This window comes from Parus major, chromosome 3 (genome assembly GCF_001522545.3).
Source record: "Parus major isolate Abel chromosome 3, Parus_major1.1, whole genome shotgun sequence".
NCBI lineage: Eukaryota > Metazoa > Chordata > Aves > Passeriformes > Paridae > Parus > Parus major.
The window spans coordinates 90,295,648-90,320,104 of NC_031770.1; the positions used below are offsets into that span (position 1 = coordinate 90,295,648).

At 34.6% G+C, this 24,457-nt stretch overlaps 1 protein-coding gene across 1 annotated transcript in view; it reads right to left on the reverse strand.

Annotated features, from left to right (window-relative positions):
* Positions 1-24,457, reverse strand: part of MCPH1 (microcephalin 1) — a 129,494-nt gene that overhangs the window by 99,630 nt on the left and 5,407 nt on the right. The window contains exons 4-9 of the mRNA XM_015621623.1: positions 19,459-19,543; positions 18,828-18,948; positions 18,388-18,528; positions 17,311-17,406; positions 14,063-15,073; positions 7,113-7,225 (exon numbers count right to left, since the gene is read on the reverse strand). Of these exons, the coding sequence (XP_015477109.1) occupies positions 7,113-7,225; positions 14,063-15,073; positions 17,311-17,406; positions 18,388-18,528; positions 18,828-18,948; positions 19,459-19,543 (1,567 nt within the window). The remainder of the gene's footprint in view (positions 1-7,112; positions 7,226-14,062; positions 15,074-17,310; positions 17,407-18,387; positions 18,529-18,827; positions 18,949-19,458; positions 19,544-24,457) is intronic.

Here is a 24,457-nt window from a genome sequence, read left to right on the forward strand (position 1 = left end):
ATGTTACAGAGAAAACCTGTATAGGCAAGCAGAAACATTTTAAAGACAACACTAAGGTGCCAATTAATTCTGTCATTAGTACCAAATAACGTCCAACATATACTCACCTTCCCAAATGATCTGTGAAAAAGTCATGCACAGTTAACTTTTTTTTTCTGAAATTCTATGCTATATGAACTTCCTCCTAACCCCAGCCTCACCAAGATTAAGAGAACTAATTTCTACCCTTCTACAAATAATTCCAACAAAAAATAAAGTATGATATAAATGAATCTGTTTCATCTGTTCAAACAAAAAAAATGATCCAGTGAAGTGAAGAATACTTCCAGACAGCTGATTTATGACCAACTGAAAGCACTTCATGAAGCTTCAGGTGAGTTACCCTATGGCCTTTCTTCGAGATTAAAATAAGAAGCCACAAGGGTAGTGGGCAACAGTAGAGTAGCTTCAGTGAAATTAATTGCTTGATATTTAAGACCTCATCAACATTCAATTTTTGGTCATGCTGGTTTCAACCTTTCATGGAAGGCTCATTAGAAATTAATGTTTGCCTCAGCTACTTCACTGGAGCCATCAGTGGCTCATTAACTTTACTCACAATGGGTCACTGGGCAGAACTGAGGCACAGAGACACATTTCCATTGTGCAGGCTGTATGTATAAAACCATTTTAAGAGTGAAAGAACAATTTTGCATGACCCCAACTGTTACATGGTGGGTTTGCACAACTGTTAGCAGCGTGAGGTTAATTTGGATAGCAGAAGTCTTCTGGAGACTGCTGGAGACTAGTGGAATTTGAGGTGAAGATGTCTGCAACCCAAAAGACTCAACCCAGGATTTATGTTGACTTTGTGTTAAGACACAAGATTTTAAACTCCAGTAAATATTTTGCTGACAAGATTTTAACACACTTGTTGCTGATAATTAATAAACTGACTTTAAGCTTTATAGCCTTCTAGACTATATGGTAAACAATTGAACAGTATTTACTTCACACTTTAAAGTGCAACAGCAATATTAGGAGGGGAATAATAATAATTTTTTTAAAACCCACCCAGATATTTTTTAGTATCTTGAAGGATTATGAATTAATCATACTTGGAGACAACTCTTTGAAACACAAAAGATTTTTGTAGTGCATATGTAACATGATGCAAGATTTTTTCCTATTTGACTGACTGCATATTTTTATTTCTGTTCCACACAGATTTTTTGTAAGCTAATAATTCAATTCTACAAAGATCACACCATTAATCTATCAAATGTTTAATTTGAATAAAGAAAAGGATGGAGATATTTGTCAAATTATTGAATCTTATTGAAGACATGTCAAATGCTGATGGAAAGGAGTTTAGGAAGTCTTTTGTTCAGATTGATTTTCAACTATTTTCAAGAGCTGCAAGTTGATAATTTAGAAAGGAAACCGATTAACAAAAGGATTTCCAGCCTGTAGAGTCATGCCAGATACCAACAGGTTTATGTAGGGTGTCCATTTTTCCAAAAGCTGCATTAGGAAAAAAAAAAATAGGATCTAAGCAGCAGTTTTCCTCCTGATAGTTGCTGGTTCCAAGGGGGAAAACAAATTTCAGTTTTAAGATTATTCTCTGCCAAGGCAACTGCAGTCCAATGGATTTTGTGGTTTTCAGGCATGATGGTTGTGAGCACCTCAAAACAGGAAAAGAACAACATACATACATATGTTCAGCAATGAGGCATGCTTCAAGCATGGACTCTATGATTTGACTTCTTGCACAGTGTTTCTGTACTGTTCTCCTCATGCTCTGAGCCAGAAAGCTGCATTTGCTTTTTGCACCTAAGCCTTTCTTCCACCATTAAATCCAAGAGTGCCACAGACTTTTATTTAAAAGGATGGAGATGACATAGATATATTTTAAATAACTTGAGATTCCCGGATGTTATTCTTGGTGCTTATCCTTATCTACCATTCACTGTAGATAGATCTTGAGCAATTTCATACTTGCCTAAAAGTAGTAATAAAAAATATGTACTGAATTTACGTGAAGCCACATAAACAGTCTCTTAATCAAAAGTCACCAAATCTACCAATCTTCTGGGGGAAAAAAAAAAGAAACAGTGAAGTGTTTTTTTTTCCCTGAATTCTATGAAGACAAAAAAAAAGTAAATCAAAACTCTCCACCTACTTAAGACTTTATGCCCTTTTTTAGAAGAGAGTGAAAAGAAATTTAGTGACAATTTTATATAAAAAACTGGGACAATGCAGTTCCTGGATCTTTACTATCCTGCCTCCTAAGATGACAAGCTACAGTCAACTACCTCAGGTTTCACTGTCACAGCACATTTCCAGTGTTCCAAACAGCAACATATACAAGAGTGTGAACACCAGCTGGAAGTGTCCCTGAAACAACAGGAAACAGCTTGAGCCGAGAGGAGCATGTGCCTTTTGCCCTAGAAAGGTACTGATTTTAAAAGACACTTTTTAAAATTAAGAAATATACCACAGCACTTCAATAAGTAGTCCTAAATAGCTAATATGAAACCCATCATAAAGAGAATTATTTCTAGGGACCCAAGGTCATAAATCAGTCCATTAGGTTCATCTACAGGAGATAATCCTGTCAGGAATGGTAGCACCCCAAAGGGGTGATAAGAAAGCTGTTGACATTAGGACATGGCCCAAAACATGCAATGTTAGGTAAAACAGCCAAAGGTATGGCTTCTGTCCTGGAAGCCCTCCACTTGATGTGGGAGAACTGTGGGGGACAAATTCACCAGCTGGTGAAAGTCCAGAACCAGAACTGCCTTGCAAAGTTTGAGTGAAAGTAGTCATGGAATCAATCATATAGAAGTATTTTTAAAACTGTCCCAAACCAGGGGATTCATAGACATCCTCCACAGTGCTATCCCTCTGACCACCCCCATTACATCAAACATTTTCCCCAAACCATGGGATAGGTAGTTCCAATTTTTTCTTTGTTAACTGCAACGGAGCTTGCATGCTTCCACCTTCTCTAATTCACTGTCCTATTCATTTGTGTCTCAAAGTCAGTAACATTTCAAGTATCAGTATTTCAAATATGTACCTATTCAAAAACATAAAATGATGTTGTCCCCTAAACTAATACAATTTAGGAAAGTCTATGAATGCACACATATAAAATACAGTCATAAAGTTACTTTCCTGAATGTCTGGCAAGATGCTTCATGTTTTATGGTTACAGATTTTTCAGGATATTAAAATTTGTTTTGCCATGAAAAAAGTAATTTTAAAAAGGATTGTGATAACAGGATCTAACAATGACTTGCTTCACATTATTTCTTCCACAGCATGAGTTTAGATTGCTTGTAAAAATCTCCTCTTAAAAAAGCTCTTAAGATCAGTGTTGATGTATTTAACCCAAATCCAAGAGCTAAAGAAATACAAGCCAAAATTAATCTGTTTAAAACAAAACTGAAGGAATTTCAGTGAAGTCCACACTGTCATCTTTGTAAAAGTATGTTTTGAATCATCCCTTGTGATGCTTAACTGTTTTTTTCACATGATTAAAGAATTTATTTTCGCTCAGAAAACAATATTTTAAACTTTTTTTTTTTAACCTTACAATTTATTCCAATTGCATTTCTAATGCTGTGAGACTCTTAGATGCTTTTAAAGACATCCATCACCTCTCATATCCCTCTAAAACTATAAAACAAATTTTTATTTGCATAAAAATGGCAGTTAACTGGTTAATAACAATGCATCTCTGATCTTTTTAAAGTACAAAGTATTTAATTTGTGACATGCAACAGACACTGTGATAAATGTAAGCTTTTTTGTGACAATAAGCAATGAAATGAGAACTCAACAGTTCACCACTACTATAAATAACTTGTTTGAATACATTTTTGGCTTTAAGATGAATTTTACTTATTTCACTTTGTCCCCCCTATGCAAAACAACAAAGATCTATGTATTCAATTTCATGGACTAATTGAGAAACACATCACAACGCATAAAGGATTTACTTTATCCCTGCAACCCAGTGTCATCAACTTAGATTTCTAGACCAGGGAAGCCACCTGCTGACAGCTGACATTCACAAGCATTAATCAACAGCATTTATCCTTACCAACTCTGTCTCAAAACTAAGAGTCAATTCTATAAATCTGTCTGGATTCACTGCCTTTGAACACACCAAAAGTCCTGGTTTCGGGGTGCTGGTGATGTTTTTTTAAATCCAAAAATAATTTTTTTCTGAAGCCATTAAAGATTCTTGAAAATCTTACTTATCTTCCCCAAACGTGTATGCAGCTGTCATTACAAACTGTTCTGTCTTCCCTGCTTTTGTTTGTTGATAGTACAATTTTACATATATTTGGTTACACATCTTCTACATTTACAGTGCATTAAGCAGGCCTTTATGAAGAGTATAAAGAAACTATTGGTGCTCTAATCTAAAATTGTGATATACAAGTATCTGAACAAAGTGATTCTTAGTTTTGACTTAATCTAAAACAAAACACAAGAAACTCAACCTGCATGAGTTTTTGAAGAAAACAAAAGCATAACTCAATAGCACAGCAGAGAAATACAGAACCTATGACTTGATTTCTATTAAAGAAACTACAAATGAAAAACTGAAAGAAACACAGAATTAAATAATGTTAACTCTTAGACCTAGTCATGTTTCCTAAAGATGTTTTTTCATGGCTTTTTTAGTATTTACCATCACATCATGAACTCCAAAGGCCTACTGACATGCATTCACTGTACGGAATAAGTTAGAATTGTAGTGCTCACTGTAGCACAGTTGTAACTAAAATATAATAATTATCTGGGAATTACATTCTGCAAGCATCTAAAGTATTTTTGAGGCATTACATTTCAAAACTTTTTCTATTAAAAAGATAGCTGTAATTTACATAGGTGTCTCTTGTTTTGGGAAGCAAAGTAATGAATTTAAGAGATCACACAACAGATTCCTAGCAATATAATCTGTCTGAAGAGTCACAGCCACATTTGTGGAAATACATACATCAAAGCATCTAGGAAATAGCATTCCTTAGGCAGTTGTATTTTTAGCATAGAATTTATTTTATGATTTAAATAAATAAGATTTCTTCATAATACTATAATCCAATGAAATTATATTTTTTAAAATATTTGTGCCATTTCTCTCCCAGTTTTTTCTTTAGGCAAAAGAAAACTAACTAACATTTTCTAACTTAAACATTGCAACTTTTTCCTAACTGTTGGCAATGTAAACGTTAAGCCATAGCCAGTGGAAAAAAAAAAGTATTAAATAAAAATGGTGTAAAATGTTTGCTTGCTTTTATAAAGCTTCAAGAACATGTTTTGATTGGTATATAAGAGGTTTTGCAACATAATTATTTACAAAAATTTACATAGTCTGATTTTGTTTAAAACAATATTCTCTTAAAATTTAAACTTTTCAGTGCAGCAGTCTCATTGTTAAACATAGCATCTGGTTAATCACATAGCACCTTTTTGTTAAGTTTTTTCCCTTTTTACTTTTCAGCCAAAATTGTCTCCATATGAATCTGCACAGTCAAGCTGACAATGAAAACCTTTAAAGTAAGTTTTAAAAAGCATTAATGACATGAATGAAATTATGCACTGCTATTTTATTGATATTTGAGTGAAATGGTATTAACACCAAGCTGAAATGGGTGGATAAAAGAAGCCATCTCAAAACACTGAATAGGAACTTCGTCTAGCACCTACTTAGCCTTGTTACTGTTAAACACTTCACAGAGTATATTTTACAAGCAGACACCATGTAGAACCTTTTAAAGATACCTCTGACTGCAAGGCCAGATCTGAAAAAGGGGAGCAATAAAAAAGAATTTCGTATTTCTTTTTGTTTCTCTTCAGTATATTTTGTACTCTTCAGTACAATAATAATGTTGGGATCAAAAGAGAAACTAGTCAAAATTAGCACTGATGTATAATGGTCTTGTTGAGTAATTTCACTGGAGAAGGAATCAGTGCCAACAACCCTGACAAATCTCCAAGCACACTTTTTCCAAATACCCTTAGAAAGAGTCATTGAGTGTGGTTGTGGATTTACATGCAGCAGCTTTAGTCAGATTTCTGTGCCAGGAAATGAAACTATTCTGGAGAGATACTTTAGCCTAAAGAGTACACTGTCTTAAATGCTTCTATACTTGTAGAGTGATTTACACATTCTAGTTATTAATTTTATACATAATATATTTAGGAAAATAAAGGGAATAAATATTAAAAAAAAGTAAAAAGTAGTAAGATGCAGACAAGTTAAATAATCATTTTAATCCAGAGATCACCGGCCCATGAAGATTAATATCCAATCTTCAGGATGTTTATAATGTTGAACAACTTAGTAACTGCACCAGCACAAAACCTTTACATAAAAGTTTCAAAATCTGTGACCAGTCTCTTTTAAACTCCACCAGTATCTACGAATGAAACACCTAACTTATTTCATATAGTTAACAACAACTGACATCCTTTAGTGCTTTAGGACTTTCCACTCTCAAAAGAACACAGCACTCATTTCAATTGTGAATTGCTACTTATTGATTATAAGAACTAATATTTATTTTCATGATCAGTTTTATATTTACTTAAAAGACTTTTACAAAGGAAAACACTTTAAAAAAGATTCAGTGCTGACTCAATCCACTCTCCCCTTTTTAGGAGCTAAATTGAGCTCAAATACTAAATTAAGAAATTTATCAGAACCTAAAAGAAAATCTTGAATAAATCCTTATTCAGCAGAAACATCCATTGGCAATGATCCAGTATAAAACAAATAAAAAAAACCTGCTGCATTTAGGAACTCCTCTAAAAGGGACAGGCATCTTTTCAGGTAACTTCAGTGGCTTTTCAGCTATTTTCAGTTTGAGCTGGCTTGCCAACCTCCTTTATGATGTCAGCTTGGCATGAACTCAGCCAGCACAAGTTACCAGAGAGCTCAGTTTTATCGGTATACACCAAGACCATGATCATAATATTTCAAGAAAAGTGAGATTCAGGAAAGTTTTAAAATTGATACTGAAAAATACAATTTACTTTAATTTTTGCATATACACAGGGACTCTGATCCTCCACTGAAGAGGTTAACAAAGCAAATGTTCAGTTAAACTGACCTTTTGGAGTCTTCCAACTTTTCTTAAGCCCCCAGTGTGCTTATTCTTTTGTTCATCAAAGATTTTGCAAGAGCCATAAGTAACATGACACTCTGACACTTCATTTTCACCACCTAGAAACCAAATTTAGAAACTTAAAATGAAAAATGCAATCTTATAAAATGGGACTGCAACCTATTATTTTATCATAGCAAAGCGCTATGTACCCTTAAGATACTTCTTAATAATTTGTACCAGTTATTTTCTCACTGTATTTCAGTTAGGGAAAAAAGGAACAACACTCAAGCATCTGACTTCATCTCTGAATATCTATTCTTATTAAAAAACCCAGCTGTAAAACTCTCAATTTCCTATATTTTGAAAACCATGTATTAACTACAAGTAGAGAATATGCTAAATTGCTTTCTAATTATTATAAAATGTGCAATTTTTCTGCAGAGATATTTGGGTATGAAGCTTCAGTGGCTAGACCTTCACATCAACACTTTAGGCACACACTTTATCTAAAATGATATGAAGGTCTGAAAGCTCTTTTCAAACACTTTGCATGCAAATCTAGCAAACTGTTAGCAGGCAAGGATTCTGTGCATATAAAGGCATTATCAGACCATCCATAAGAAGGCACTGTCAAAAAGCAGTACTTTTCATTATGTATTTTATGAATTAATACTATTTAATTCTTCAACTCTGTCAGGATGACTTTCCTAAGAACTAAATAAACTCCTAAATCATTTGAAAAAATAGCTTACCTGCCTGAGATGAAAAATTTTGATCTATCTTTTAAATAATTAAGTTTTAATTACTCTAAATTTAGGGAGAGAATTTTTCCCAAATGCCACTCAATAGTCTATTTTAGAGCACTTATTCATTTTTCACTTCAAAGAAATGGATGAGATCAATTAAAGAAAGTTTAATTAGTGATTAAAGTGGCCTAAATTTAGCTCCTGTTAACAAAGTTTCTTTGATTATTTTTTGGAAAATACTGAAGGCTACTATCCCCCTATTTAGAATGCATATATAACTAAGAATCATTTGTTTTTCCTCTGTCAGCTACTTAAACTCTTAATCCTTGAGGTGACAGATCATCAAATTACAATCCATTATGATTACTCATTTAAAAACTATAATCTTTAAACTAGTCAAAATTTATTGCAGTAATTTTTGTGTGATAAATGTAAACCTGGTTTTCAGGTACAATTGTTGATTTAAATTCAATATTTAGGTATATAGTATCATGCAATAAAAACGTAACTAATAGCAATGTTAATTTTATTTAGTATTGCACTGAGGCCCATCTGATAGCAAGTAGGAGAAAACATCTTGCTACACAATAAAGAAAAAAATTGCCTCTTTTTGCATAAACCCCAGAACTATTAAAGATGTATTTTGAATCTTAAAAAAAACCTAATTACATGACTACATAAGATGCAAGATCATGTACTCCACCACTTTATCCACAGAAGTCTCTGGTAATTTCCATTAGGTTATTTCAGGTTTTGGGAGGTTTTTTGAGGGGCAGCTTGGCTTGGGGGCTAACAGTGAAAAGTGGCATAATATTCTTTTTACTGCTCTTGGCTGAATTCTCATGCTCCACAGCATGTGTCCCACTTGGGCTTAAAGTCTTAAAACCTGTTTGCTTGGACTTCTTTCCCATTAGGGTTCATTCCTGTGGGTTCTTCATATTTACAGGAAAGCAGGAACAGGGGATAATGTCTCTTATCTCTGCTTATCAGCTCACGGATCTTAGGCACTACGTTAATAAGGGCTATTCTTTGCTATTACATTCCTGTCTATCAGCACTTCTCAAGTACTTTACAGCTTTTCCATCCTATAGGTCTCAAGCTTCACTATTTTTTGTTTTTTTCCTGATTACTTCTTTTTAAAGCAGTCACTCAGCCAAAAATAATGAGTTTTCATCTTTAGTAACTTTTCCTAGAGGACTTTAAAGTTGACAGAACGTTTTAAAGCAATTGCCTAGTGTTAGGTCTCCCTAAACTAAGTTCAATATGCAGGTAACTCCTGCCACAGTGGTTCATTAGATCCCCTAAATGCTCTTCCAAAACACTGCTGAATGATTGGCACCAAAATCAACAACTGAGCCCTCTGAAGCACTGCCACAAACTAGAGTGGTTTTATTTTGCAATTTAAGCTTTCACTCATTCATGATAATTTTAACACCAATGAGAAGTTTTGAACCAGAACATTATCTATAAAATTCCATTAGATATTTCCATTGAATTGAAAGGCAATGATTAGGGCAAAATGAGCTAGTCCTGCTGGATCAAATAAACCATGTCTATCTAATAAAATATTTTTCTATAGTATAGTTCTCTACTTTAAAAATATTGTTATGAAGTGTCACTTAAATTAAGCTATGTTGTATCTACTATTTTGTACTTATCCATTGAAGTATTTACCCCAACTATGAAGTAATTAAGTCCAAATTTCTCATAATTAGTAATCCTTCAGGTACACATGCACAGAATATTTAATACCTTGTGTTGTTATTATTATTGTAGATATTACTGAGGCATGGGAAAACACCGAGTTTTTTTTATACAGAACATAATTTCTTCAAGTCTTCTGAAAATGTATGAGTCCCCCCAAGATCCTCAGAGAGTCTGTTGATGGTTTATAAAAATTTGATGTGGCTTGGTATGTGCTCTAGGACAAGTGCCACCAGGCTTTGGCAAATTTGACTACATCAAAACAACCCTCAACCTATTCCTCTACCCAGAAACACTTGTCCTCTTTTGTTTTATTAGTTACAAATCAACTTTTTGTGAGGATAAATGAAACAAGGAGTCAAGGCAAAAACAGTTTTCTTCTTTATGCCTCATTTGTTTTTTAAAAGGACATAATAAAAAGTCAATAGAGGACATTATAAAATATTTTTTAGCGAGATTATCTTCTTCCAAAGCTGAAAAAAACCAAAAGACACATCTAATCTAAGGAAGTTTTCACATGTGTGCTTTTAAAGACATAAACAGTCTTTTAGCAGCATTAAGCCCCATAGGACCTAGAACCTAAGGTAAAACTCATTAATCTAAATTAAACACAATGATTTATTGCACCAAATAACAGATACTGATATTCCAGATTTTCCATCTTAACACTGAACTACACTGATTACAGTACAATGGGTCTTAGTTTTGCTAATTAGGATAATATTTGCCTTCCACATTACCATAAATATATAATAATCACTTGGAAAAGCCTTAAGTTTATTTTTAAGACTGAAAGTAATGCTGTCTGAGTTCAAATTTCTAAATGATGTTAGCATGATAAAAGCTCAAGAGAGTATACTCTTGCATTCCTTGCACATTATTATTTATTGTTGTAGCTTTCAGATGAAGAGTCCATGACCTGGAGTAAGATGAAAATAAGTAGCAGTGTTTATTCCAGCAGAACAACTGGGCAGCGTTGAATGTGCCCTACAAAGGAACCTGAAGCTTGCTACCACATAAGCATTAGGCCTTGAAAATTTGGTTTCAGATTAGCTTGCATATTATACTTCTACTTTAAAATTGATTGTTCCAAGTAGTCTATGGAAAGAAAGCTTATCAAATCTTCTTGTCATTAAAGATACTGAGTAAAGGTGGCACTGACATAAAATCACAACAAAAAAATGGGCAAGAAAAATATTTGATATTTAAAACATTTACAGATAAAACATTTTATATGGCTATTTGACTACTCCTAAACATACATCTCTATATATGATGAATTAAGAGAATTCATTAGTTTTTAAAAATATACTGGATTTGCCAGTTTTCAAATAACATACAATATACAGGAAAAAAACGAAAACATTTACTATTTATTTACTAATAGGAGCAAGGAGTAACTTACATTTAATTAAGAAAAGGAAATGCATAACTCTTAATTTATAAAAATCAATTATTCCATCATAGAGAATCAGGAGTAAGTGTAATACAAGATTTTAATTTTCTTCTGCAAAACTTGCATTATTAGGGAAAACACAACTTCTCTTACATTACTGATTCCTTCCATTTTTAAATGAGCTCATTCAAGCTGTCAAACTTGAGGTGCTACTTGACTGTGCAAAAGATGCATGAAGCTGAATGTACCATACATGGGAAAACAGCCATCAATGATATAACACAAATATTATTAAAATCACTACAAACACAAACTGAGATTTACAGACATTCCTAAAAAAGATAAAAAGTATAAACATTGAATAACTTATGTATGTGGAATCATATTATTTTTTTGGTCCTCTAAAATCTATTAGTTTAAACACACTGTCCAGCATGAAAATAAAAGTGTGACATGCTAGAACAGTGATCATAATTCAGTTGCTAGAATTTAAAAGTTATAATTAAATCTAAAGTTAACTGTAATAACTAAGTTTAAACATAGCAAATAAGCCTGATAGAGTTCAAAAAGCATTTGGACAATTCTCTTAGGCACATGGTGGGATTCTTGAGGCTGTCCTGTGCAGGAGCTGGACACTGGTGATCTTCGTGGGTCCCTTCTTTCCAGCTCGGAATGCTCCGTGATTTTTCTGCTTCCCTATTTGTTTCCATGACTATATAATGAAAACTAGACTCTTCTTTGACATTATGAACTATACAATTTAAGGATCGTCTTCTAGTACACTGACATATGGCAAAAAGCCACATACAGTGGGTTCATATATTACATAGAATCATCAAATGGTTTGGGTTGGAAGGGACCATCTATTTCCAACTCCATTGCAATAGACAGGGATACTTTCCACTAGACCAGGTTACTCAGAGCTCCATCCATCCTCACCTTGAACACTTCCAGGGATGAGGGGTTCACAACTTTGGGCTACCTGTTACAGTGCCTCAGCACACACATTTTTTCCTAATATCTAACTTAAGCCTACTCATTTTCATTTTAAGACCATTCCCTTTTGTCCCATTACTACATGCCCCCATTAAAGTCCTTCAGCTTTCTTGTAAGCCTCCTTTAGGTACTGGAAAACTGCTCTTAGGTCTCCTCAGAGCCTTCTCTTCTCCAGGCTGAACATTTCCAGTTTTCTCAGTCTTCATAGGAGGTGCTCCAGTCCTTAAATCATCTCTGTGGCCTGCTCTGGGCTTGTTCTAACAGGTCAACTTCTTGTTTGTGCTTGGGGCTCCAGAGCTAGAGGTCTCAAACCTGTATTTCTCCTCCAGCAGGCAGTTCTTTATTTCCCCAGTCCCTGCTTTCACCTGCTGCAACATGGATGCTGTGGCTGAAGCACTTGCTGGTGAAGCCTGGAGCAAAGAACCATGGTGAGTATGTCAGCCTTCTCCACATCCTGGTAACTACTATTCCTTAGAGGACCCACATTTTCCCTAGTCTTTCTTTTGTTGCTGATGCACCTAAATAAGCTTTTTTTATGTGCCTCAGAACCTTGGCGAGATTTACTTCTGATAGTGCTTTAGCTTTTCTAATCAGACCTGTGACTGTTCAATTTCTTTGTCTTCCTTCCAGGCTACCTGTCCCTGCTTCTGTTCTTTGAAAACTACCTGTTTGTGCTTAAGACTGTCCAGGAGCTCCATGTTCATCCACGCAGACCTCCTGGCACTCTTCCATGCCATCTTTGTAGAGATGCACTGTTGTTCAGTCTGGAGGAGACAATCCTTGAATATCATCCCTTGGGTACCACTTCCCATGGTACTCTACCAAGCAAATCCCAGGTGAAGCCAAAGTCTGCTCTCCTCAAGTCCAGGGCAGTAAGCTTGCTGTATGCCCTCCTCACTGCCCCAAGGTCTTGAACTCCAGAATTTCATGGTCACTGCAGCCAAGGCTGTCCTTGAGCTTCACATTCCTCACCAGCACCTCCTTCTTGGTGAGAACAAGATTCAACATATCACCTCTATGGCTCATTTATCACTTGGAGCAGAAAGTTGTCAATTATGGGTGTACATTTATACCTGTATAACATACACCTGCATCCACTGTTTTTTAAACTACGTAATAAATTATGCACTCCAGATATTAAAATACAGGTGTAATGAACTCAAAACGGCAGCCCACAGCACAGCAGCTTATTACTCACACGTATAGGCACAGTCATGGTTCAACCTTTCCACTGAATTTTGCAAGTCTGATAGCAAGTTTGTTGAGTGCTTTAAGTTAATAATTACTTTTATATAATTAATTGATGCACTACTACAGAATTTCCTAGGGAAGATATATTATTAAAATACAAAATTATAGTTACAAAAATTCAACCCCATGTAAAGCTTGACAAAGCTCAAGATATCAAAATCAGAAAATTATTCCAATGTAAGTTACGAGCATCTTCCAAGGAAGTTCCTGAGATTCTATATTTTAGTATACATTTACATTAAAATACTTTATGCTAAATCAACTTGAAAATGCTTAAATATAGAAAAATACTCTTAAAATTATTATTAAAAATTAAGATTAGTTCCATATAAAAAAGTCATGGTTGAAAAATATGCTTCCATTGCAACTCTTGCAGGTCCTATTTCATCTTCACCATACAAGAAATTGCTAACTCAAATATCTTTTTTCCACCAGAGATTTTATGATCTTAACTGCAATTCTGGTAACAATTTTCACTTGTGAAGTAAAAATAGTTTGAACAAGGGAACGTATGATGAGACTCTGGTTTCTTAAACAGATTTTGAGTAGCAACATGAAATTAGGAGATTAGGAGAAAAGAAGGCTTAACATTACTTTTGTTGTGTATAGTGGGCAGTTTCCTTATCTCTTATGACTTTGTGCTTGTAAGGTATGGGAAAACAAATGGGCGTTCTTTTGGATTCTATGCATTCATTTATTTTACTCAGTAATAAAATCAGTACCACAGTATTTTCTTCTTCTGCTGTATTTCTGAAGTATTTTTCGTTTTGGAATGGCAGTTCATTTTGCAATTTAGTTGCATTAGTATATCTAAGGCAGTATAGCATCTTTTGATTTTCCAGCTCTATGTAGTAACTTACCAGCAGTATGAGCACAGTCATTTACACTGTTGTAGGGTTTTTCATGAGCATGCTGTGGAAGCCTGTCCACATCATCAGTATCTAGAGCTCCTCCAGTGTCATCTTTTTCATCACCTAATATATCTAATGGTATGCTTCCTGGATGTTTAGCTGGTTTGATTTTTTTCTTTACTGGAAAATCATTCACTGAAATAGACGTCTTCCTGCTTTTCTTAGTAGTTACGCAGTTATGTAACTCACTGAAACTCACATCATGCAGGTCCATGCTTGTAAAAGAGTCTTTGGAACAAACTTCAGGAGGATTCTCTGATTCCTTTGGTACTTGTATCTGTACTTCATTTTCATTTGAATTAGATGATGAAAAGAAATCTTCATAAGAAGCCTCTTCGGTGCAGTAAGACTTGCTATATGTAGTAACTGCTTGCAAGAACCCCTTAGAGCCTGATGCACCAAGTTCTGAGGCAGCCAGCTTAAAACTTGGTAATGTTTGTAGTTTCTTCCTCTTCTTGTCTTTAAGAACACAACCATTTCTGCCATCAGGGAAGCTTTTATCCAGTGAACATATATTTAAGTCTTCACTACTCATAGGTGAATTAGAGAGACTGTCAATCAAAGCAGGAACAGTATTTAACTGGACTATTTTTTTGGAAAGAGTAATATTACCAAAGCCCTCAAGAAGAGAACTTCTATTTGCAACTGAAGTTGTCTCGGTCTTCTCGTTCTTCTGTTTTTTCTTTGGAAACTTTAAACGTTTCTTTCCTAAAGACAATCTATGATCCAAAGTATGCTGTATAATCTGTTTCTTTGTTAAACTTCTGGCATGTTGTTTTGGTGTTAAGCTCGTCTGCTCATTGCTATGTGATGGAGAATTCACTGATGCACTCACAGATACATGAATATCAGTCCAAGTATCACAGTCATGTTCTGCTGCCTCTGTTCTCTGACTCTTTAACTTCTCAGTTCTCCAAAGATAATCACAACTTGAGTTCAAGCAGTCTTCCATTTGTTCTTCTGCAAAACAAAAAAATGTGGCAATATAAATGTATTGAACAAATCAAAAAGAGTATCAATTTCTTAGTGAAATATATATGGAATTCCTGAACTGAAAAAACAAAGATTTGGCCACTTCTTTGGATATTATATGTCAAGTCAACAAAAGCTAAACAGAATATGGATTAGAAACAAAGCATGTTCTATGCTGACAAGAACCTACAACAGTTCCAGCTATTTTATCCCCTTATCTGGTCATAAGCAACCACAAGTTCCATTCTGTTTTCTTGAAATAAAGCAGCAAAGGAACTCGTTACTCTTACATTTGTAGAGAAAGCAATATTATATTCTTGTCAATATATTCTTGTTAATATGATAAAGTTAGCTTTAGTAACAGTGGAAACTCATTAATAATTTTTGCTACTACATCATTAGCACCACCTTGAAGATTTTGCATTTAAGATGGAATTAAATACAATACCATACTATCAATCACATACATCAATACAATGTACAAAAACAATTAGAATTACCTCTTGTAGCTATTCTTATGAAGTTAATTTGTGTTAGGTATTTTACAGAATTTATTCATAACTCTTCACAATAAATTCCTCTGAAAAGGAAGTATTTCTGCTAAAGCTAGTATTTCTGATTAATCAATGTGCATTTTTTAAAATCCTGTTGTTCTGCAATAAGATGATTGCAACACATGCTTTTGCTTAAGTAGATGATGAGTGCAACATCACAGTAATACTCCTTCTGTAAGTTCTCCTATAGGTTTAAGGGGAAGTCTTGATGTTATTTACTTACTTAATATAGATAATATTTTTAAACATATGGTGTAGCTAACTGTATTTTGAAAAATAAAACATATAGAGAGAAATTCCACATTATATGATCAGTCTCTCATACTGACAACTGACAAAGTCAGCTTCAATCCTCAAATTAAACTGGCTTCTTGAACTTTCCAAACCATTACTAACCAGTCTCACATCTCTTAGGCACAAACACAGGGGCCACTGTCGCAGAGTGCTGGAGGTGGAAGCTACACTAAATGCTGTTATGGGAATTTTTGCTCTGTTCTTAGTGTAAAATTACATTGTTCAGTTGCAAAGCTGAAGGGACATATGCAAGGCAAAGCTCTCAAATCACAATGTTATACCTCATCAGCTATCAAAGTAAAACAGTTTGCTGGAACAGCTAAACTACTGCCAGTGTTCAACTATCACTTTTCACTAATATTGCATGAAGACATAACAAGCTGTCGCAGACTGCAAGAAACCCACCGTGTTCTTAGATAAGCCAACATGTCAGAACTCCTGTACGATGTGAGTAAAATACAAAACCTCAAAACAAAATGTGGTATAGCTTACTGTTAGGGGAGAACAGAGAGCAGGCAAACTGCTCTAGTGGCCCTCATTACAAATTCTGAAGACTCCCTTCTCCTCACTTTCCTACTGAGATCAAGGCCTGCATCTGACTTGAGCTTTTTGGCCCAGTGACTGACAGATGACATGAGGTCTGAAGCACAAACTTTCTGCATACATAATCAATACTATTAAAATGTTCACTGATGTACCTCAACAGACTTCACAGTCTTCTGTCTTATGCCCTGCTAATACACCAAAACACAGGAACAAACTCCTAACTTTACAAGAATGATTTTATAAGGTTCTTACCTTGCTCACAAATTATTTTAATCCATCTTAAACCACAAAACATTAAAAAAGCCAATTTATTTTTATTCTTGTTATTTCCTCAAACTTGACTACATAAGCTGAAAAACACATTAGTCTAACTTTGAAATTCAACTTCTTCAACTGAAAATTTGGAAGACATTTCAGTTCTTTCAGGTCTTACCCTCATTCAGATCTCTTTTAAGCTTCCCTCATTACACTCTTTGCTGTTCACTCTGTGTACTATATATGATCACTGTTAAGAGCAGAGAAGATTGATACCATGTAGGACAAAAATTATTAATAGCGAATGGTATGAGTAGAGAGGAGGAAGTGAGGCAAGCAATACAGCAGGTAAGGCAGAGCATTTACCCAGCAATATTCCTTATGCTCCATTTTTCTTGACTTCTTAGTACAACACACTTTCTTTAGTAAGGAAAAACTAAGATAATTCAGTTTTAAATATAAAAGATAGAGAAAATAGATACAGTTCTCATTTCAGTATACAGTACTTTCTGAAGTAAGATATAAAGGACATGTATTATTTTTAATTTCTGTAATATATTAAGTTGTGTTAGTTACCAGATAGCAACACGTCTTCTGAATTAGTTAAGATACAAGTAGACAGTGCGTAGTCTCCTGGTGAGGTACTTGGAAGTCTTTGAGTCATTTGTGAACCTAGGAATACAAAAAAGCTATTAGAAATTTGTAAGCATTTTTCCTAGGAAACTCAGCAGCATATTTTTCTGAAACTAAAGAATAATGTCAAACTATTTAGAAATTATTACCGGTATTTTTAAGGCCTGCTGAGACATTTTACTAAAGAATCTGTGAAATCTTGCAATTGGCAGTCATGTCTTGATATAGCAGAAATGTTTTTAATGTTTGAAGGTTTACCTTAAAATTTGGAGAGAAAATAAATACAATCCTCACTAAAATAAACTGAGATTTAATTTTTTATCCATGTATTGCTGTTTCTTTAGTTTCACAACTATTTTTGAAATCAGAAATTGACAGTCTAGCTGACACACGTCTTAAAACTTCAAATACTTTGGATTCCACCCAACCAAAAAATGTTCCACATTCAACATTTTTTGCAGTAACTGGCGAAACCTAATGACTTAGACCATAATATTTTCTCAATAAAGTAATGCAAACACTAAAAAAAAAAACCCTGAAAACTGCAATCTAGGTTTAATTAATAAGAATATGCATTTTAAAATTAACTAGATTTATTTAATAAGATTATTCCATTTTTTTTTCTTTTTTAAGTCCTGTTCTTCAGTACTTGGACAGGTATCTCATTAGTTTTGGGCTCCTTTTTAAACTGTTGATGTGGGAGTAATAGCATTACAACCTTTGTTATGCACAGCATCCACATTAAAATATAACAGGAAATAAGATTTAGAGTCTCACTGTAAAGTTTAATCAAGAGGTGATAATATCAATTTACACTGAGATAGAAAGTCTATCTTAAACATCAGTCCTCTTGAGCAGACTAGTGATCAAAAAATTATTTTGTAACCACTGTGTTCCGGACATGCAATAAAGATATGAAAAAAAATTCTAAAGGCAAGAGCACAAGTGCACAAAAAAGTCAGCAATAAAACCAGTAGCCATTTGTGCATGTTCATAAGTAAGTAAAATGCAATTTCTTACCCGTAGGAGAAAGATTCTCTCTTTTTTCCTTAATATCCTTTATTCTTCTTTCCATTGCATTGCACTGAGCTTTTATCTTATTAACAGGACTGTATATAAGTGAACCATTGTCTTCAAATAACAAAACTGGTACATCTGTTTCTACACAAAGAAATTGTATTTATATATTAATATTTAAATGATGTAACAGCTTGAGATTAAGTTTCTTTCTTTTTATTCCATAAAACTTGGCAAAAATAGTTTTCTTAGATCTAAGATCATTACAGATGCCTTAACACAACAGAACTGCAAAGAACTCTGTAAAAGTTAAATCAATTTTATTTCTCATGGCAAGATACAAAAGACTCAAAAAAACCCCAACCAACAAACACCAAAACCTCATCAAGTGCTTTAAAAAAAAAACTTCAAATATTTGAATCTTAGTAAAAAATAGTTCTTACCAGCATTAACTGCTGTCTTTTGTAGGGCTAATTCTTTAGCCATTTGGTTTAGTCTTCTCTGAAGCTTTCTATTATTTTCTGGAGTTTGTTCAACATAGTCTTTTGGCTGCATACATTTGTGCTACAAGACAGACAAAACCCTTAATTATATATATAGAACTGCCAAAATAATGATACCTCCTCCTATTTTGCCTACCACTTTGTCATGGTATTGATTATTGGTATTTATGCTGCTTATCACCTCCTTTAGAACCACAGGTAATTGTAGAAAAAAGCATTTTGCAAAGTAATCTTTAATACTAATTAAGAAAGAATCTAACAAACATTTTTTTTTGCTTGCAGCAAAGTTAAAGATTTAAAGATAGTTTTTTAAAATAATAGTATTTATTGCAACTCTGTAAAACATAAGCCACATAGTAGTCATTTTTTTGATTACTCATCATTATATAATTTGAATTGAAATCTCTACTATTATATATCTCTATTATATAATTTGAATTGAATACTCTACTCAGATAGAGTTTACAGAATGTTCTAAAAATAGTTCAAATGCTTGAGGTCAAAAAGCCAAGTTCAAACTTTAAAGTTTTTTATTCTAGGCCAAAAAAAAAAATAAAAATCACATACTTACTTTTTTGATTGGTATTAGAAATCCCTCATTAGTGTCTACTGCAGGAAATAGGGATTCATCAACATGGGCTCCAGTTTCTCGACACCTGTACAGTAAATTAGAGAAGGTTTTGTGAGTTTTTATTTTCTCAGTTTTGTTTGAAGAATGAGAACTTCGATTGCAAGAATAATTGTCTGAACCCTGCAATAATGAAACACCAACCCCTTCTAAGTGTGTTAAGTACCTACTTTAAGGTAGGTACTATAATGTTACCTCCTCCCCTCCTTCCCCAGTCTATCTATTACAAATAGATATACAATAGATAGAAATACAAATCTATGACAAATATGTGATCCAAATTTTTGTGCCAATGATGTCCTCCAAATTGCTGCTCTGGAAGGGCAAGATTCCCACTCGTGTTATTTTCCACACCCTTCCAAGCTGCTGGATTGGCCTTGCAGCAGCCGCTCGTGTGGCTCTGGTGACACCTAGTGATGGAACTGCTACACAGTGTGAGCCTGTACAGTTAAGGCCTCATCCTCACTTGGGTTGGAATGGACGAGAAAGATGTACCACTGCAGGTATTTGTCAAAGTCACTGAATTTAGAGTTCTCAGGGACATCAAAAAGAGAGATTAAGCAGCTGGACTTAAGTGACTGTTATTAAATTCTGGATAATAACCAGCACAGACGTAGACTACATGAAAAGTTATGTTAATTCAGAGATGTAATTGATACAGAGAAGCTAAAGAGCAGAAAATTTAGCATTAAATCTATGAATCTTTTACTTTGCAGACAAATCTGAATGCAAATGACTTATAAAACTTATTGTGGGATGAGTTATCCTGCTAAGAAAACACAGGTAGTGCGTCACAATTACACATTTGATGCAGAAGTATTAAGTGTTCCTAATTTGGGCAGATCGTAGCTATTCCATTCTATATTGGGTTCTTTTTGTTCTCAGATTTTGGAGTTTTTTTTGGCTGCTCACTGAAGTATTTGTGTTGAAGAAGCAGTAAAAAACTTTTTCTCAGTGACCCCAAAGCTGTCGCTCATTTTGCATTACACTTTAAATTTTTTACATGATAGCAAGTCCTTGACTTTTGTTTGCTATTTTTAAAGTTAGACATAATTAAAATTTTTAGAAAGAAAAAAAGAAAAAAACCCCAAAAATAAAGCAAAAGCAACCAACTGTTTGAAAATTCAAAAGAACTTTACCCTGCAGTTACAAATTTTTCTGATTTTCAATTTTCATCTTAAAGGGTTGTCTTCTCAAATTACCTCCTAAACTGTAGAACTGTATACAGTTTAGGCCCAAATAGGTGCTCATACTATAGAGCAGAAGCTTCTAATAAAAGCTGGAGGCTTAAATCATTGGAGAGAGCACTAGAAATCCATTAAAAATTCAACAAGGCAATGATCACTAAATACTGCACAAACCCTTCAAATGTTTCAGGCTTTTATAGAGAAATCTAAGTATCACAGCACTTTTCAGCTCATAGGGCATACTCCTCTGAGCAGCTCAAGCACTGCTCAGGGGAGGGCAACACTGGGGTACAAGTCTAACAGGCTGGAAACAGGGGTTCACTAGCTGTTAAATGTGAAAGAATTTTCCACAAAGCAGTTAAATGTGAGAGTATTTTCCACAAAGAAGAAGAATCAAGAAATGCTGGACTAATTGTATATTACTTGCTTCCTTGTCTGGTATTTTCAGAGCTCAAACACCAAGAAGTAGCATCCAGATTCAATACCATATACTGCCGCATCCTGTAGTATCCTCCAATATGAAGATTCCCAAGAGCATGTAATAACAAAAACAAAAGCCAAACATTCCCAGTTTACTGTACTCCACAGATTTCAGGTCATCAGATGGTTAGATGCAATATTATAGTTGGGTTTTGATAAAATGAAGTGTTTAATTGCTTCAGTAATTTTTTGAACCTATGTAAATCCTTGCTCATTATGATTCTGCAATAAGGAGTTCTACAGCCTAACCCTGTGTTATTAAAACCCATCATTTACTGTTTTCTCTGAATCTGCCTCCAGGTATATTGCTGTAATGCTTTACAATTTTTCTGCTGGAAAGGAAAATATACATTTCCCATTCAGCCTCTCTACATAAACCTTTGTGTTCACAGTAGTCTCCCTCCTCCACTCCTTTTCCAGACTGAAATATTCTTGTCTCTTCAATCACATCTTGTAAGAAAACTATTTTATAACTTCAGTAAAGCTCATTGCCATCCTCTGGCAACATTCCAAATATAAGCATGATAAAATGCTGTCATTCCACTATATGAAGTTTTATGTTCTATTTAATTTGATTTTTGACTACTGCTGAGGTAACAATGCTATGAAAATGTCTACTGTAAATACCAAAATGCAATGCTCATCTTTCTGATATGCTTAAGTGGACTGCTTTACACAGTCTTCTTTACACTTGCAAGAATTTTATTCCCTTCAGTCTTAGCTTCTTAACAGAACTTCCTCCATTTTAAGTAAACACCTTTTTAAATATAAGCATTGTCATAGAATTTCTTGGGTTTGGTGTTCCATCATGAACCCTTATACTGTAGTATAATTAATTATATTAATCAAGACCAAGTAACAACTAAGTTTTGCACTGCACTCCTAAAGGAGTCACCAAACCCCAGCCTACAACCTGAAAGTTGACAGGTACTATTATCTTGCTGAGATAACATTTCACAGCTTTTCTGACCATTTTGAAAATGTTCTACTTGCTACTGAATGAAGCCGCTGGTTAATCAAGCCATCTTTTTTAGCAGTGCTAAAACTCTGCGTAAGTTACTTACACAGTTATCAGGTTCAAATTAAGTTTCCATTCACAAAGGACCACAATTTTATGGGTACATACTATTCAGTCCTTCCTATTTATACTGTTACATTTACAGTAGACTGTCTTCTGCCTACTAGTGTCTGAGACACGGATGTACTAGACATGTAACGTAGTCAGGCAACCTGGTGCTTATTACAAAAACAAAAAATTAGTATGTATCCTGGCAAAGACTCATTTTAATTTTCTACTGCCTGTGCCTCATTTGAATAATCCCATGACCAGTATGAATACTCATTACTATCTCTGATACAAGCTTTAGTGCTCCTGACCTATACTTTGCTCAAGGATATGATATTCCCATTAATTCTGCTTACAGTATACAGCAATCTAAGCTGTATGTTCTTCTGTACCTTTTGGCGTTTACTTTAAACTAAAGGCCAGAAGAAAAAGATTACAGAGAAGTTCAATCATAATTCACAGCTTGGCTCCTCCTCTGCACTAAAATAAATCTATTTTAGATGATTCCCCCTGTTCCATCAAATTTCACCTTCTAAGCCATGTACCAAGACCTTGCTTTGGTCAGAAAATGGTAATAGGAAAATGTAAGAGATGCTTTGGGGTGTGGACGGTCCGGGACACGACAGAGACCTCTATAGCTGAGTTAGATGTTAGTAGTTTATTTCAGGGTGTGGGAGAGAGAGCCCTGCTAGGAGCCAGCAGATGAAGCTCAAAGCAGGCTCAGAGGGAACAATACAAAAGGGGGTAAAATATGAATACAGGAGTTCAAGACTTAAGATAGCTAAGAAAGAGAGTAACAGAACAGAAGTGAGAGAGCCGGGAAAAGAGGATAAAGAAGAGTAGGAAAGAGAAGGAAGAAGAGAAGCAAGAGGAAGCAAGAGTGTAGAAAGAGTGAGGCAAGAGAGGAACAAGAGAAACAAGAGAGCGGCAAGAAGAGGCTGAGCTCTCCTTTACAATTGCTTATATAATCTATACATTTGAATATTCTATTCCTTCACTAACCAATCTTTCTAAGTATACTAATACAATAACATTTGTGTGCAACCTGTAGAAATTGCTGCTTTTGCACATTTTTAGCTATCTCAGGGTCCTTCAGACCTTTCCTTATAAGGCTGGGGAGAGGGGTCTCAGCTTAGTTTTACTGGGGGAAAGAATGTGTTCTGGCATACCAGCCCGGTTTCTTTGAATTATTCAAACCGTGCTTTCATTTGTATTTCTTCCTTAGCCTTTCTGGCTAAGGAGTCATATTTATAATCCCTTTCTAATTCTACCTTCCCAACAGGAAAACTTAAAAAATACCAGGAAGATGCTAGCCTTCTCTTTCCTACCAAATAGCCTAAGTTTTCCCTCTAGATGCTTTCTCTTGTCTTTTCCTCTGTTGCTGTTATCCAGCAAAAGTCAAATTTCCTAGAGGCTTTTACACCTGGATTTCCATCCACGCTGCCCTTACAGTATCACATGTTTCTACAGTGTTCATCTCCTCAATGCTTTCCAGCAGTACACAGGACACTCTTGTGGTGGAACTGCTATCACAGAAAGAGTATTTCTGTATGACTCTCCCCTGTAAGGCACTCTTATTCTTCCATTGCTGATGGTACTCAACCGGACTTTTATGAGATCCTTTTTACTACAGCACATCCAAATCTCAATAGTTTATAGTTCATGTGACTAAGATTTCAAATTCTGCATTTCTACACTTAGCCACCTGAAGAACATATTTAATTTTATAACAGTATTAAAATCATCATTATTCTCACACATTCAAACAGCACCACATCCCCTAAAGGTATATTCACATAAATAAAATTTTGCATTGCCCTCATTTTTGGGAACTTAAAGTATTTATTCCTTGGTGTTAAAGCTTTAAAACTGGCTGGGTTGCATGGCTGTGATTTCTACATCTGACATACTTAAAAAACCCAACAAATCAAACAAAAACCACTTGTTTCTGAAGATTTGCATGAATATCTTTTTTGGCTAATGGACTTGCATCACAAGTTTCCAAGCTGTACTTGGCTACAATTAGGTGCCTGTAGGCCTCAGTTTACCCTCCATCCTACAACCCCACTTTTTAAAAGAAAAAAACAAGCCCAAAATGTTTGCACTTAGAGCACTACCACTCCATGTCACTCCATGACAATTGGTATAAGTAAGACCCTCTTTACTTGATTTATATTCTAATTTCCATCAGCACATTGATTTATCGATT